The following is a 17,182-nucleotide window of genomic DNA, read 5'->3' on the forward strand; positions in this document are numbered from 1 at the left end:
GTGGGAAGGGTTGTTTTTAACCCCACAGCTACCTCAAAATGAAAAGCCCTGTGTCAGAACAAATTTAGCACCCAGTGTTGCCCTGCGCACAAACAAGTCCCCATGAGAGCATCCCACCAGAGCGCCTGGAGACTCAGGAGCACAACAGCACCAACACGGCTTGCAGCACCAAGCACATACTTGCCCTTTCCAGTTCAAGGAGGTTAAAATCAGCAGGCAACGAGGCAGGAGGGCCCGGACCACAGCTCCGCGGGATGCAGACCCCACGTGCTCCTATCCATGTGCAATTTCCACATTAGCCCACCATTTTGGCTCTCAAAAAAAAAAAAAAAAGAAAAGAAAAAAAGAAAAAAATCAGCTTGAGAGTATTCAGCTCTGCTGACGGCAGGAGACTTCAGGAAGAGGGCAAACACGAGACGTTTGCACAATGCCGTCGGCGGCATGCGACGACGGGGCCGGACACAAAGCCCTTGCACTGAATAGACCGACGCCAGGCAAAGCATTCAACCACTCTGCTTTTTCCAGCTCTTAAATGAGCGGGCGCTTCAGAGGAGTGGAGGGAGGCCACGCCAGCCTGCCGAGCGAGGGTCGGAGCCAGCGAGCAGCGCGAGGTTAGCCAGCAGGCACAAAGCTGCCCTGCTCGAAAGGCGCCGACCACGCAGCACCCGCAGCCAAAAAACAGCACCTCTGTAGACAGCCAGAGGGTATGGTCTCAGGAAGGGAGAAAAAAAAAAAAAAAAGAAAATTTCCCCAAATTCAGGCTATGGTGGCAAGGTCCATCCCAGGCCGTCTTAGCTGTGGGATATTCCCAGAGCAGCAGCTTCGGCCCAGCTGAAGGGATATTTCAACCACGCAGCAGCTTAACTGAGCTGTAAAAACACTGAAATACCGGTGCTACCATTTCTGACTGGATCTTATTCTGAAGAAGGGGACAGGCTCATATTAGAGGAGCAGACCAACATCTGTAGATCATTAAACTGCAGATGCCAGAGGAGAGACTGCTTTTAAACAAACCCTCTGCCTCCCCGTTTTGGCAGGTAGACAGGCATTAATCCCCGATCTCGTGTGCTGCCTGCCAGAGTCATACTTGGATTTACACACACGCACGCAGGGCTGTTCCCCCTCAGGCGTAACAGCAAGTATTGAGCAGCAATGGGCACATCTGCCCTCGCCAGGTATTGCTGGCCATTTCTGTGCTACCTGAGGCCTGGGTGCAAAACCGTGAAGTCATCCAGAAGAAAAGAATTTACTGAGAAGTGTCTTCCAACACGACACACATCCGATTTCACGTGAGGACAAGCCTGCATGACCTAAGGTGTCCTCAGCCCACTGCCAACACTCCCGTTACAGCTAGATTCACTCTGAAGGACCCCGTAGCGATGAACCGTGGCATGGGGACAGGCACACGTGGACACCCTGCTTTCTAGCGAGGATCTGTCCCTCTTCCACACCCTCACCTACATGCTTTGAGGATTTTTGCTCAAAACAGGGTCAAGTCTAGCCTTGCTCCCGCAGCAACAGAGCTGCAAGCCAAGCAATATTCCTGGTGAATCACCAGCTGAGAAGATCCCAGCTCCCAACATGGTAACTGAGCAATCGAGACCATGAAATCCCACCACTCTCCATTTTTCCAGCATCACCCTTTGACTCCCCACTCTTTCCTTTCGACAGGGCCTCCGATCCTGAGCCACTTGCCATGAGCACTCTTCTACCTGCCATCACAGCTCAGCTCCCTCTCAGCTGTAGGTAGCTTTTTCAAAACAGCTGCTTTCTTGAGGGTTATTTAACCAGAGGCTTCCTAGCTTCGCTCTTACCACCCACTGCAATAACGTGCAACTACCAAACTCAAAAAATAAAAGGGAAGTGAAATCTCAATCCAGCCTGCACTGCCAAGACCTGTTCTTCAGTCTTTTGACTCCAAGACTACCATATCTCTTCTTGCCTCTTGGCACATCGTCTCAGGATGCTTCTACAGGCAAGTGGTTTTTACAAGGAAAAGTAACTCTTTACACACTTCATTTTGGTCCATGTCTTCCACCTTCTGCTACTCAGTGGGTGGAAGTCAAAGGCAACACTATCAGCAGTTTCTGTAAGATGAGTTCAAGCCCACGTGTTGTATAGACTGATTCAAAATTTGGCATTTCCAAGACTTACAGAAGGCTTCAACCCTCCATTTTTAACAGAAGGCATTTGCCAGTTCCATTCTTTGCCTTTGGAAACAGCTGAAGAGAGAAAATAGGTATTTGCTAAAATGGAAAGATTGTTTAGAGGAACAAAGATTTTCAATGTGCAGGCTGTTCTGAACCCTCTAAAAGAAACCAGTCATACAAGCTTAAAAACACTTCCCTGTGCAAGGAAGGAGCAGGACTTACAGCACAGTCACCGCATGGTTTAGACACCACAGTTATACTGAAAGTTAACCACCGGTTTCTTCGGGAATCTTGGGCAAACTGCCTTTGCCCACAGGATTTCCATCTGCAGATCTAGAAAATAAGAGCAAACTGAAGTGGCACGAGACCCAGCGTCTTCGAGCATGGCAGCACTGTCGGTGCTTTGCCTTTGAGATGAGATGTTGGGACACTTGGGGAGAGCTCCAAGGAGACCCCACTGTTCGGGAAGACATGGAGGCAGCCCAGCCCTTGCTCCTTCACCAAGGGCCAGGGACTTTCCAGTGTGCCAACCCTGCCCTGAGCTCAGGTCATTAGTCATCGGGAGCTGTCCCCAACCCTCTGAACCGTTTAAGCCGTTCAGAATAATCAGCATTTGCCATCTGAGCTGGAACACGTCCATTTTAAGGACATGGCTCTCGTTTCAACACCAGCCTCCCAACCTACTACTAATTTTAGGTTTAGGCTGTTATTTAAGGCATGTATTATGACTATAGAGAGAGCATGGGGCATAAACACCAGCTTGCAGGAGGATGAAATGCTCCACGCTGTTCAGGATGACAAGGGTATCACAAGTATGTCAGCAATTCAGTATTAAGTGCCATCAGGAACCAGGCACAAGTTTGAGCCACTGCTTTCACCAAGGTCTGTCAAAGCAGCAGCTACAGTGTGCACACAAGTAATTTTTAATGATGCAATTCCTGCACATGGATAATTCCAATATTCTCAGAAAAATGCTCTTCAAAACAATAAGCCTTGCAAAAGGCAAACAAAAACCCACCCCTCAATTCTCCTCTTTTGGGAAGGAGCCTAGCCATAGCAAGATGTCTTTGCTCCGACACTAAGCAGTGCTACTTCCTCTCTGATTATACTTCGCTTAGAACCAACAGGCACAAGCCAAAAAAATAAAAAAATAAAAAAAGTCCTCCAAAGGTGCAAAGCCTTCAAGCTCTGCTGTGCTGGCAACACTGCTGTTGCTACCCTGATCCTCCCCGCATCAGAGGTGCAAGAACTGCCAGGGTGCTGATACAGTTGTCCACCCCTCCCTGAGCAGAGCTCCACGATCTCCCCTTTCAAAGGTTAAAGCTGTTTACTCAAAGGATTAGGAGGGAGGAGGTAGCAAACAGGGCAGCTGTGCGTAACAATTACATCCATGCTTCACAGCATGGACACATGCTATGCGGACACATGGGCACATAAACACACCCCGACATCCTCATTGCTGCAGCCCTTCACAGCCACCAGATCGGCAGGTCCTGCGACCCCATTCATATATAGGCAGGGGAGATCACACAGAAATCAGTGCACTGCAAGCATCCAACTCCAGGCCTTCACTCCAGCTCAGAAAGATAATTTAAGTGTAGCTGCCTGCCTGGTGCATTGCTAGCGCAACCACAAACCAGGCTCTTGCACCCGATCTAGAGGCTTAGTTGTGGCCTCCTACCACAAAGGGGACTGAACTAACACAGGACAAAAGTTTCCTCTCTGGAAAGCCCAGTACATTTGTTCCCAGCTAGATTCGCCCACGTCTGAAGTATTGCTTCAGGTGACTTTCTGCAAAACGTGATTTGGGTACAAAAAGCCACTACAGCAGCAGCAAGCTAAGCCGTAATGCTTCAGTTCTGCAGCACATCTTAGCCTTAGGGTCAGTTAATAAAAAAAGGCCAATTCCTTTTTGCTACGCTTTTGCTTTCTTGTGTTTCACGTAAACAGTGTTAAGAGCTGAACCTTTCAATAAGAAAAGCCAGAGAGGGCTTCACACATCACCTTGCAGAAGAAAGGTTTCACACCTGATGGGCCAGCGCAATGCCACCAAATAAGAGCTAACCAGCAGGGCCGCCCCAGGCACATCCAGCGCAATTTAAGCTACAGCACGGCTGCACTTAAAGTGAGACAAAACAGTCGGTTTGGGCTCCTCTTGCCTTCACTGTGTGAAGTTCAAATGAAGATGTCTGACGGCAGAAGCAAGTCATGAAGCCATCCAGGCACGCAGGCACCACTGACCATCACAGGAAGGATCGGGAGTGCGGTGTAAAACAGGTCAGGCAGGAGTAATTGGGGAATTTGTGCCTCAGGACTGTAGAGTCTGGATCAGATACCGGGCCAGTTTATTAACTAAGTGCTGTTGCTGCAGTTACATCCTGCTTATTTCCGAACACAGAGAGAAAACTTTGCAAATATCTTACAAATCCCATGTCATAGCCAAATCCAGCTCTTAAAGGAAGACAGAGGAAAGATCAGGGGCGATTCATTTTCGGAAGCACACAACCCACGAACTACGCCGTCCTCCAAAGGAGGCCAAGATCTGGGAGGTGGGGTTATACCTAAATGATCTTACTCAGCCTCATTGCTCACCATACATTATCTTATCTGTAAAGTTTCCCTAACCTGAATTATCCTCAGTAATCTCACACACAGCACCACCCACAACAGGAGCTCTTGCACCAGGGAGAAGGGCCACCTGCCATGCATATGGGTTGAAGCACCAAGTTAGGAAACATCATCTCCAGTGTTGCATCTGCTTTGTTACACCAGCACAGCTAACTAAGATCTTATGGCTGAATGAAGTCCTTTCACTTTCAGGCAAAACAAACAAACAAAAAACCCCACCAAACTAAAAGTCTATCTGCTTACTCCAGCTACATCACCCACAGCAAGGGACCCCAAGAGACAGACCCCTTCCCCTTGCATTATGCCTGAGCAGCTGAATTCCCTGTGCCTCCCCGCAAACAGCATCAGCTCCTCAAGCTTCCTTGGGGACATCAGCAGAAATACTAGTTGCAGGAGTTTTCTTATCTGCTAAAGACAACATGCAGTAGTCTCTGAACTTGATCACGGCCCGAGCTGTACAAATTCAACCCCTGCTCTCAGCTGACAGAATTCACTGTTCCCAGAAAAGGAAAGAGTGAGAAATTCAACCAATCCAGGGAACTGGTAATTAAGGTCTTGGGGGAAAAAAAAACACCGAGCCAGTAATAACCAGCCGTTTTTGGCCAATGAACCATGGCTGAATCAATGAACCTCAGTATTTCTTAAAGCATATACAAGCAAAACTGTTTAATAAGGTTCTGTGGCCCTGTTGCAGATCACTTACCACAGCCTCAGGGACCAGTTTGGGCACCACAGGTTTAAGGGACAAAGGAGTGCAGAAATTGCTGGAAAAAAGTTATTAGAACTTGTCGCAAGGGGAAAAAAAGCCCAAACTGCAAACCAAGAATTCTAAAGAGACAAAAGGAAACTAATAGACAGCACAAGCACAAAAGCAGGCACAAAATTAATTCCAGCAAGACCTTAACTGTTCTACAAATACACTAACGGAGGAAAAAGTGGGGGTCTGTTAATCAGCAGGAAGAAAAACCCAGCACATGGCAGGAGACACCCTACTCAAAGCCTTCTTTGCCTTGTACTTAAGCACTCAAGGATGATTTTCCTCAAGGACTGATCTCTCTTAAACCTTTAAATCTTTTTTTCAATCTGTTCTGTCTTTTTTGTGTTCCCTTGTTAAATGTGCTTTTCTAAAGGTTAACTGTAAAGGGATGTCTAAGGCTGAGCAATCTGAACCTTAAGGAACTGCTTGTCAGTATTGCCTTTGCAGGGTGAGATGGTCAAAGCTGCCACCATCGCTTTGCAGAGGCAGAACTGTGCATCCCTGCTAGGGAGATCACAGCTCCTCATAGCTAATACAGGTTGCTCATGTTCATGCCATCATTAATGTATGGCTGATTTTTAGAAGTCTCCATTTATGAGCATCACAGTTCACCTTTAAGTAGCATCACAAAGTTGACAGCAAGTCACCTGCCTAAAGCATAGGAAAAACTACAAAGCGAACTCTCCGGGAAGATCTGTTCTCCCTAAATACGTGAAGTAGGATCCATACATAATACAGCCACTGAGGATAACATTTCTCACTCCAGGAAAGGAAAAGGGCAGAGGAAACAAGCCAGTAGGTCAAGATTTAGGGGAAAGAACCATAAATTGAGGCATAGCCAAGAAGCAGGGGATGACTCAGCCTTCCAGGAACAAAACTGGTGAGGGAAAAAGAGACCAGCATGAAAGACAAGCAGACCCACGCCTGAGTCAGACAAAATAAGGAGGGAAAGGAACAGAACCACCACGAAAGGAGAAAAAGAGGAGTTTTTCAAGATCCTCCTAGCAAGGGGGCAGTTGAGAAAGAGAAAGAGCAAGAACAGGAGCTAAGGAGAGCAGGTAACATTCCCTCCATTAACCACTCCTTCAGAAACAAATAAAGTAGGAGCAGAGAAATGTCATGGGAACAGCGATGGGGAGGAGGAGCTGCAGAGGATTAAGATAGTTGAGGAACTACAATTTATGGGTTTTGGATTGCTACAAAGCCACGAAAACTAGAAAAGCAACTGGTCACTAGACATGATGACAGCTCATCAAAAGCACCATCTGACATCTGCAACTGCACAGAGGAAGGAAAAATTTCTTCAAAAATCTCAAGGAGGAGAGGATACTATTCACTCTAAGCCTGCCGCTGAGCTTCCTAGTTGTTACTACTCACCGTGCCCATTGCAGTAATAGATCCACTTCTCCCTGTTCTGCGTCGGGGTCGTGGATTTTTTCATGATAGCTTTTTCCACGATGGCACTGGGATCTTGCCTAGGTCCCTTCTTTAGAGTCCGTGAGCTCTTCCTGACACTGCAGACAACTATAACCACGAGAACCAACAGCAGGAAGAGGACAATCATCCATGGCAAGTGCTCGTTGATATCGAAGTGCTTGTGGGTGCTTGGTGGCCCTCTCCTGGGGGGCCTGTACGGGATGCTGGACTTCTCACTGCTCGTCATCTCCATCGCCGGCTGCTTCTCGAGCACTTGGCTGGTGTGTTTGTGCTGGTAGTTCTGCACGTGGCTCATGGCCCCGGAGTCCGCAAGGATCCCGTTGGCACCGTCCGTATCATTCACTGCACTTTCGTTGTAGTATCCTGTCAGGTCCCCTGTGCCGTTGTACGCGTGCGGTGTGGGAGAGGGTGCAAAACTGGGAACTGAAGAGTTCAGACCTGTGAAAGGAAGAGAGAGTTCAGTGTCATGGCACCAGAGACACAAAACAGCATAATGTCATGGTCTAAGAACTGTCTGGGCATCTGCTTGGCCAGGAGACCGAAATTCAATGCCAGGCAGATAGAAGGTAAAGAGGTTAAGTTAAGGTTTGAATCCAAGAGCAGATGGGTACGGTTACAGAATTAAGTTCAAGATAAAACTGACCTTTGCTGGTTTAGGTTAGTGGCAGCTTGTTAAAAACTGAGTGATTAAAGGGATGTTGTCAATCAATTCAACCAAATTCAGTATTTTTAGAAAACCACACTTTTTGGGGAGGGTTTTTTTAAGTGTTATTAACATTAGTTTTATTTATTTCAATTCTTGGAAGTTTGGTATTTGGGCTAGAAACACTTGGGGAAAATTTGGAGGCTTATTATCTCTTTACTGAATACTGATGGGAGCTGATGAGTTTTCTTACAGAAGCGCAAGCATCAACTCAGCACCACAAGCTGTTGAAGAGGTATCGACTATGTTACTGAAGCGACATGAGCTACCTAACCTTCCCCTAAGATCTATTTTCAGTCTTTACTGAGTTTTCTTATCAATAAATTATGTTTTACTGACAGCTCTTAAGTCCTAGCGAGCCACGTAACCCAAAGCCTGGTGAGAAGAAGAAGGGCTGCTGCAGCAAGAACTGAAGCCTACTTTGGAAACTAGGCTTTAAAAGATTGTGTCTCATCCCAAACAAGACTGAGAGTGGGTGTAACCATCTGTAAAGAGACTGTGCCTCAGACTCAGTTACCCAAAACATTCTGACCAGGACACCAACAGGGAAAAGACTAACTTCTACCTAATTGTCTACAGTTGATTTCAAAGTTCAGGGAACATCCTCCCTTCCTCTCCCAACAACATATCAATGTCATGTCAAGCTTTGAGACCTAACAAACTAGAAGCACTGGAGCTTATTAGTGTCAATACTTCTCTGCAATTGCATTTACTGGCTAAGGCTTGAAGGCCACTAGAAACTGCATTTTCTTGTTAAAATGCCCCATTTGGGACACTTCAAAGAGGTTCTTCCTTTGAGAGTGCTGAGGACCACCTCAGCTGAGGCTGTCTCCTATCCAAGGACAGTCTTCCAATAAAGACTATGATGATATATTATTTCTAATTAAGCTTGAGCATGTCAAGTTAAATCCAGTTTTCCCCACAAGTAATAACTAATGGATGTCTCAGAGGTTAAAAAAACCTATGACACAGCCTAGGTTCCTCGATCTCTGTGCTGGCAACAGTTCCAATTAAAGCCGATGTGTTGGCACAGTACAGGCAACATGTGGCAGGGAAAGCACGGGCATGAAAGCAATTAACCCATCAGAAAACCAGCCCAGTGGAGAGAAGCTTCCCTCTTCCCCCCTGGATATTCTCTGTTGCACCAGCTCCCTTCTCAGGTTCAACAAAAATGCACAAATACTTCTGCCAGCGCAATATATAGATGGGAGCAGTGGCTGGGGAAAGTGATGTTCATTTAGTCCAAACGGCAGCATAACCAAAAGTCTAACCATGACTGAAGTCTCAGTGAAAACATTGTTAAATGCAGTTTAGCAAAAATAAGGGCAAACTGATACACTCCGGAGTGTGCTCTGGCCAAAAACCAAAAGCACCATGCATACTTTAGATCAGGTTGCCTTTTAACAGCGTAAAAACATCTACAAACAGCAGTCTCAACTGAGGCAAGAATGCAATCGCACGACGAAAAATATAGCTATATTCCAGCAGCTGACATTACCTTTGGGAAGATAAGCAGTTGATGAAACTTCATAGGGCTCTCCACCCGCTTCTGGGTTTGATGAAGACGAAGACGTATCAGGAAGAGACGCTGGAGAACCACAGACGTTGTCACTTTCTTTCGTCCCTGGCTTTATCACCACCATGTTTTTCCCAAAGCAGTCAGTATATGTTTTGCACTTCATCACACTAGAAGGCACATCAGAAAAGGTACCACGAGGGCACGGCTTGCACCTAACGTCTTCCGTCTCGGTTCCTTTCTTGCGGACGCCCCAGCCAACTGGGCACACTGTATAAGGGATGCAGGTGTCATTAGTCTGAAACGTACCAGACAGGCAAGTGCACTCGCGGTCAGTCAAGGCAGTACAATGAGTTTTCTCAATCATTGGCAGTTCACAAGGTTTTCTACAAGCGTGGCATCGTTCTATGCCATTCTCATGCTTAGTAAAGGTCCCATCCGGACATGGGCTGCACTCTCTTAAGGTACTCTTTGTACAATGCTTAGACACATAGGTTCCTGCGGGACATTTGTCGCAGATGAGCTCTTTGTTAGTGGCACGGTCGAGGTGGCGGTACTTGCCAGAGGAGAGGCTTATGGCATTCTGTTCGGAGGTCAGCTTTGACTGAGCATCAGAGGTGCCGAGGAGCATGAGCAACTGAAAGACAGAGGCAAAGTGTTAGTCAACAACGGCACCCAACTGGAGCCCTCTCTGCCAAACAGATCTCCTGGAAAGCACGTTGGCAATTCCTCGCAGGAGCACCAAGAACACTTTCCCAGGACTGTGGAACAAGGGAGAAGTTCTTGCACTCAGGGCAGAGAGCTCACCAACGTCGGGAGGAGGAGAAGGGGCATTGATGGCAGCACGCTTCCTGGACACTTCGTCAGAGTCTGGATAGATGAAGCTTGCTATGAAGGCATTAAGAATTGACTACAATTATAGTCCTTAAATTTGATAGCAGCCTTCTCAGCAAGACCAAGCATCATTTACAGTGCAACCCTGCCAGGGCAGTAAATACTGCTAGCTGTGTTTCAGCAGTACACGCTACCTGGCCACCCCAAGAGAGTTCAGAGCAGCTTTGCATTTCAAGGGTGAGGGGTTCAGCAGGAACCCAGTAACAGTCAAGCATTTGCTGAGAAGACAAAAACACTGGTGGCAGCTCTAACGTGTAAAACTTTCTTCCTCTATGTTTGTTAGTGTGCTGTTTTCAAAGAGTTACCTTTTAAATTAATGCAAGACAGGAAGAAACTGAGACCAGCATGTGCTACCAGACTATTTCGCAGCTGCTCTACGTTCCTCCTATCTATACAGTGGCTTTCATAGTTCTTAACTTTGGCAAGGCTGCAATATTTTCTGCTTTGAGTTTCCAGTCACATCTGAATTTACTTCAAGCTGGATGTATTTGCAACAGAAGAAGAAAAAACGATGCTATTTTTAAGGTCTTTTAGGGGCCCTGCTGTAACATAGCTCCTCATTGCATCATACACAGGTAAAAGGTCTCCGCCTCTTTTCTGGGGCAACAAGCCAAGCTTCTGGACACCAAACTGCACCCAGGTGGGTTTGGCTATATTACAACTAGAGAACTGTTTGTCTCTGTACCTGTTACCAATTCCATGCTATTACTGCCTTAATTCTTTCGCACCGATTCCAGCAGGCTGCTCCATTTCCCCCAAAGAAGCCATACCTACCAAGCAGGACCCCGCTTCCTCCAGAAAACCTCTACTCTACAGTTTTCACATCAACTACACCAGCAGAGATAATATACTGAGAACAAATGACACATCAAGGAAAGGCTGTCACAGTCATTACCTTATTCAGCATGTGAGGCATTAGAAAAATATATTTTCAAATAGCTGAAGGCTAAGACTTGGGGGGGGGGGGGGGGGGGAGAAGAGGGAACCAGCTAACACTACCCTGAATTTCCAAAGGTGATTTCTCAGACCAAAAGCAAATAAATTTTAAAAGAACCTGTGATCCAGGATCAAAGACCCTAATGCTTCTCCACCGACCATCTGGGGACATGAATCGCTTTGCTGTGCTATACAGGACCTTGGTCCTGCTCTGCCACCTATTCTGGGATCCCAGCCAAAGCGAATATATTCAAAAAAGCCTCCCAACAACATGACTCTGCAGAACACACATAGCAGCAGGGCAGCAAGCTGTGCCGCATCATTTTTGGTGCAGTCACTTGCTTCCTGGAAACACATGCTCTGGCAGCACATTGCTGTTTCACCTGCTAAATAATTTATGGCTCAGGATTTGTACAAAACACTACAAATATATTTTTTTTTTTCCTGAAGCAGCAATTAAAGAGCAGACAGAAGCAGACAAGCCTGCAGGAGCTGACACTGATCCTGCAGTGGCCAGGCCAATTACCACACGTTAAATTAAAACAAAAAGCAAGACCGCGCTGGCAGCCCGTAAAGGCTTATGTGATGCTTTCTTTCCCCCCTCCCTCAAGACACAATTTGTGAAGCGCTTAGCTAGCTCTAAAGAAACCTGCCACCCATAATCTCCGTGACGCAACCCCGAATTAGCAAGCCAGATGCAACAGGATTCAGTCTCCAGAGGGCTGGCACAAGGCGCTACCCAGGGGCGCGAGAAGCCAGGGCTGCTTCCCGTCAGACCAGCGTTGCAGAGAACACGGCTGTGCTCCCCACCGCAGGGCTTGCGGGCCAGCGGGTGCCCGTCTACCTTAGCCCACCTCTGCAGCCGTTTCTGCCAGCTGGAGGTGGGCAAATCTCTAAAGCCAGTTAATCCGAGAAAAAGCTTCTGGCCAGGAGCCCTCTGGGAGAGGGGCAGCCCCGACTCCTGCTCCAACACCAGAACGCAGACACTAACCGGGGTGCAAATGCGCTGCTCTCGCTGAACCGAGCGGGATGGGGCATCAGAGGCGCTCAAAGCAGCCGCTCTCTTGCCTTGCATGGCAAAGGAGCAGCTGCATGCCACTGGCCCAGGTCCCGGTTCCCACCTTTGCACAAGCCAGATCCTTGGAAAAATCAATGCACAACCAAGCCAAAGGCTCACGCCACGGAGCCATGTTCTGCTCTCCAACACGCTCCCTTTACTTCCACCTCTAGAGACTTTCCATATATCATCTGGGTAAGTAAAGCCATAAATAACACTAACTCCCACAGCATGGTTTTAGATCAAAAATACCATTGCAACGTGGGTAAAATGGCTCCTTACTGCCCCTACCACACTCAAAACACAGCCTGTCCATCAGTGGAGGCTCTCAAAAGCACTATAGAGGGCTGAGCTCCACCACCACAAATACCCCCACACCAAGCAACACATACACCAGCACCTGGGTTTGTAAACATCTCCAGATCTTCAGCCACATTAGCACTTCCAAGATTAGGGATAAAAGCAAGTTATAGCGAGGGATGGCTATATAGGGTTGAACATCCAGTATTTAATTGCATTTGTGCTTCTTGGTTTAAGAATAAATAAATAAATCCAGCTGCTCAGATTTTATAGCTGTCACCACTCAGATCTCTGAAAGTGACAGAAGCAGAAGGAGACCTTCAATAAAAAGTATGCCTACTGGTTAGATCTCCCATCATCAGGTCTGCTTACCGGCATCAAAAAACAGATCTTCCTGGCTAATCTGCCTAACGCACCCACTTTCAGCAGAAAAAAATGAAAGAGTAATGAACCAAAATCCAATGGCTACGTACGACCCATTTCATTATTCCAACACTGAAGAAAGCACATAGGGTAGCAATGAACAAGAAGAAACTAGTGCAAGACACCACTAAGGAGTGGGTCTTGTTTCAAGCGGTTTCGGTGCTGCTCTCCGCGTTCGCAGCAGACATGGAAGCAGCTCTGAACATTGAAGCGCTCTGCAGTGGAAACACTCGGCTGGGATGACCACAGTCCTTCTGCTCCAGGACCTCGGGGAGCAAGTCCCCCTCCGCGGTGACACCGCGCGCCAGAACGGCGCCTGTGACAGAGCAAAGACGTCCCGAATGTCGTAATCTCCTCCACCACGTAGACGCTTTACAGCATGAGGAAAGCAGACAGGAATTCTTGGAAACAAATAAGGTAGGGGAAATAAAAGCGCCGAAACCTCAAGCCGGCTGACGCAGGCATAACCCATCTTAAGGCCACCAAGCTTGACGACTATCTTCTCCACGTTGACGTTGTGTTTTACCACCCTCTTAAACAAGGCCTCGCGTTGCCAACTGAATATAACACTGACTAGGTCAAATGAGCCTGATGGGCAACTTGCACTGTAAATCGTTCTACGGGGCCACGCGCTCCAGGGTGAACACGCGGGGGACAGCCGCGGCAGAGAACACAACAGCCCACCAGGGCCCAAACTCACTCCCCACCCCGGTGAGCCCGGCAGTGCTGCCAACACAAAATTGGCAAAATAACAGGAACCCGTAAGTCCTGAAATGGTGCAACACCTGGAGACAGTAGTCACCTCCGTTACGTACAGTGCCACCCCACCTAAGAGTCCTGCGGGGAGGACCAAGGCAACGGCAGACTTAAAAAAGAGAAAGAAAGGCAAAAGCCAGCCAAACGCAGGGCACATGGCCCAGGTAGAGAAAAAGGCTGGAGCACAGGCACAGGGAGCTGTAAGCGCACGGAGACCCTCAGTGCTACGCTGACACTCTGGGAATTGCTTCCAAGAGAAAACAGCAAAATTCCCTGACTCTCAGATGAAACTGCAGCTTCTGGGCACTTCTCACGCCCAAGGGAACCAGGAAGAGGAGGAACAAAACATTGGAAAAAAAGATGAAGTCACCTACTCCCCAAAAGTTGACTGCAACGAGGCTCTCAAGGCAAAGGAAAATAAAGTTTTTGCTTCTTCAAAAGTAAGAAAATTTTTCAGCCGGTTCGGGGGTTTAATGAAACGACGAGCCCCGGTCTTGGCCTGCTCAGCAGTCCCTGTAACACGGTCAGCAAGTGAAACGCAGACAGCCGAATGTGCCAAAACAGCAGCAAAGGCTCATCTGGTCTCTGTGAAGGAAAATTGAGCAGCTGTACTGACGGATCCCCATTAAAAAGGCAGCGACGTCTCCAGCGCTTGAGCTACGGCAGCCCAGAGCCTCTATGCACCATAAATCGCAACCGTTTCATTCATCTCGATAAAAAGCTGACGAAATCCCTGAGGCTTTCCAAACCCCGGAGAGGCGCCGGAGAAACCGGGCAGCGCCGATTCTAGGTAAGGAAACGGGGGGAGATAAAGGAGAAAACTACCTTGCCGAGAGCAGCGGGTGCGCGAGGAGCCTGCAGCGGAGGAAAGCCATCTGAAGACACTTTTCTCCACGCTGGGCAAGGTAAACAGCTATAAACACCCGTGTTATACAATCACCGCCCCAGGCGAGCGCCCGCTATCCCAGCGGCCGGGGCCGCTTGGGGGTTGCAGTCGCGGGAGAAGGCCCACCGAACATCGCTTCGCACGCCCTCGCGTCCCTCTTTAAAGACATTAACTCCTCACGAGCCAAAGGGATCAAGCCAGAATTTTGCCAGCGCATCCCATATTGCTGAACGGCAGCCAAAAAGAAAAAAGAAAAAGCGCTCTCTGAGCTCGCAAGCATACAGGAATTATGTTTTATGGCTCATTTGCTCATGCAATTGGTAAGATGCAGAGGTTCGAGCGCAGCGCACGCAGGCATGTGTGGCACATGTGCATGCACGAGTTTGCTCAGATTAGCTTTATTTAGGAAAATTGCTGTTGCATTTACCCACCTCTAGATATGTAGGTAGGTAAATGCATATATATATATATATATGCATTTATATATATTTTATATTTATATATATATATATATATTTTTTTTTAATGTTGTCACCCCGCCCTCCCTTTAAGGACACTCTAGACCCGGCATTTCAAACTGACCTACAGCAACCCGAGCCCAACCGCTCCGTTTCAAGCCCTGCACCAACATCTCGTTTTTCAGACGTGCAGCAGCGGCATTCGCCTCCCTCGGCGGGTCAAAATGCGATCCCGATGTCTAAGCACCGAGCGAGTGCCCTGCGCGGGCCCGGCCGCTCTCCACCGCCAGCAGCCTAGTGCTGCGCAAAGCAATGCTTCGGCTTCGACATCCGGCTAATACCCTCTCTCTCGGCTTTAGATTATTGTTGTTTACTCAAATTCCTGTCGAGCCAGCATCGGCTTGCTAAAATCCACCTTGACTTCAAGAACGAGCGCGCTCCTTCGTTATACAATTCAGTTAAGACTTGGCCAGGTGCTGGTAGCTACATTACATAGCGATGCACCAAATTACTGTCGCTCCCCCAAAAGACGGGGATTTAGCCCCAAGGCAGGAGAGCCCTGCCCGGGAAGGTAAACACGGAGGAGGACTCGCTGCAGAGCAAGTCCACATCAACAGCGTGACTCGCTGCAGCCAGCCTTGCCTCCTCGCCCAAGGGCTGCAAAAAGAGCAGCCAAAGGATTGCAAAAAAAAAGCACAAGCCAGGAGCCCCCACTCTCTCCATCCCCCAGGTTTTGGGAGTCTGGGCAAGACTCGAATCTGGCTCCAAGCAGGGCACAGTGGCCACCGCCGAAGCCCTTCGGGAAAGGTCTTACGGGGCCAGTGGCCGGGCACGCAGGGGCACCCCAAACGCACCCCCCATCCCTCCCCACCTAGTGCAATGCACCTCGCCATTGCATTGCACCCCCTTCCCTCCCCCAGGGCACTGTGCTCCCCCATCCCTCCCTCCCCCGTGCATTGCATGCCCCCAGGGCACGGCACCCCCCCATCCCTCCCTCCCCCAGGGCACCGCACCTCCCCAGTGCATTGCACCCCCCCATCCCTCCCCCCTCGGGCACTGCACCCCCCCAATCCCTCCCTCCCCCAGTGCAATGCGTCCCCCCGAAGTGCACTGCGCCCCCCATCTCTCCCCCCCCGCCACGGTACTGCACCCCCCATCCCTCCCCCAGTGCAATCGCCCTCCCCATCTCTCCCTCCCCCCCAGGTCACTGCGCCCCCCCAATCCCTCCCCCAGTGCAATCGCCCTCCCGGCCCCATCTCCCGCGGCGCTCGCCCCCCCCCAGCGCCCCCCTCCCGCACCGCGGCCGGCAGCAGCCCCTGCGCGCTCCCCGCCCCCGGCGCGGCCGCCCCGTCCCCGTCCCCGTCCCCATCCCCATCCCCATCCCCATCCCGGCGGGGCGGGGGCTCGCGCGGCCGCGGAACCCGCGCCATCCCCCGGGCCGCACTCACCGCGAGGAGGCCGGCGAGCAGCGCGGCGCGGCGGGCGGCGGCGGCGCCCACCGGGGCCCCCATGGTGGCGGGAGGCGCCCGCCGCACCGGGGCGCGGGCGAGGCGCTGCCGTCTAGCCGCGCCGCCGCATAGCGGGCCGGGGCCGGGGCCGGGGCCGGGGCCGGGGCGCGGGCGCGCGGCGCGTCACGGCGGGCTGCGGCGGGGCGCTGCCGGCGGGCGCGGCGCGGCGGCGCCCATGGCCGGGCGCAGGGGCCGGGGGGGCGGCGCGCCCGCCCTGCCGCGCTCCCACCTGCCCGCCTCGCCGCCGGCGGCGCAGTGGCGGCGGCAGCGCGGGGCGGCGCGCACGTGGGGCGGCGCGGGGCGGGGCGGGGCCGCACCGGGGCGGGGCGGGGCGCCCTTTGTGGCGTCACAGCCCGCGGAACCGCCGCCGAAGGGCGCCCCCACCGCGCGGCGCCCCGCGCACCGGCGGCTCTGCGGGGCCGCCCGCAATGCAGCGGCGCCGCGCAACCTGCGCGGGCCCCCGCCGTGCCCCGGCCCCCCCCCGCCGCGCAGCTGCCTCGCCCATCCCGGGGGTGACGCAATCTGCCGCCGCTCCCCGGTACTGCACGCAATTCCGCCCTGGGTGGCACTTAGGGACCCCGCTCTTCCCGGGAAATCAGCACCCGCAAAAAAACCCGCACACTTCCCCCCCAGCTTCCCTCGTTTTTCTCCTTAAAATCACGCTCCCTGGTCCCAGCCCCACCGATGGCGACACGCGCGGCCGGACTGGTCAAAGCGGGGTGCAGGGGACCTGTCCGGGTGGCCAGGAGCTCCTGCCCGGCACCGAGCTGTGG

The 17,182-nt window shown here is 50.7% G+C and overlaps 1 protein-coding gene across 1 annotated transcript in view; it reads right to left on the minus strand.

The window, feature by feature from the left end:
* TNFRSF21 (TNF receptor superfamily member 21) overlaps nt 1-16,505 on the minus strand; it is a 41,529-nt gene extending 25,024 nt beyond the window's left edge. Inside the window, exons 1-3 of the mRNA XM_064508329.1 lie at nt 16,350-16,505; nt 9,174-9,828; nt 6,913-7,410 (exon numbers count right to left, since the gene is read on the minus strand). Of these exons, the coding sequence (XP_064364399.1) occupies nt 6,913-7,410; nt 9,174-9,828; nt 16,350-16,412 (1,216 nt within the window). The 5' untranslated portion in view covers nt 16,413-16,505. The remainder of the gene's footprint in view (nt 1-6,912; nt 7,411-9,173; nt 9,829-16,349) is intronic.
* Between the last annotated feature and the right edge of the window lie 677 nt (nt 16,506-17,182).

Source organism: Dromaius novaehollandiae, chromosome 3 (genome assembly GCF_036370855.1).
Source record: "Dromaius novaehollandiae isolate bDroNov1 chromosome 3, bDroNov1.hap1, whole genome shotgun sequence".
NCBI lineage: Eukaryota > Metazoa > Chordata > Aves > Casuariiformes > Dromaiidae > Dromaius > Dromaius novaehollandiae.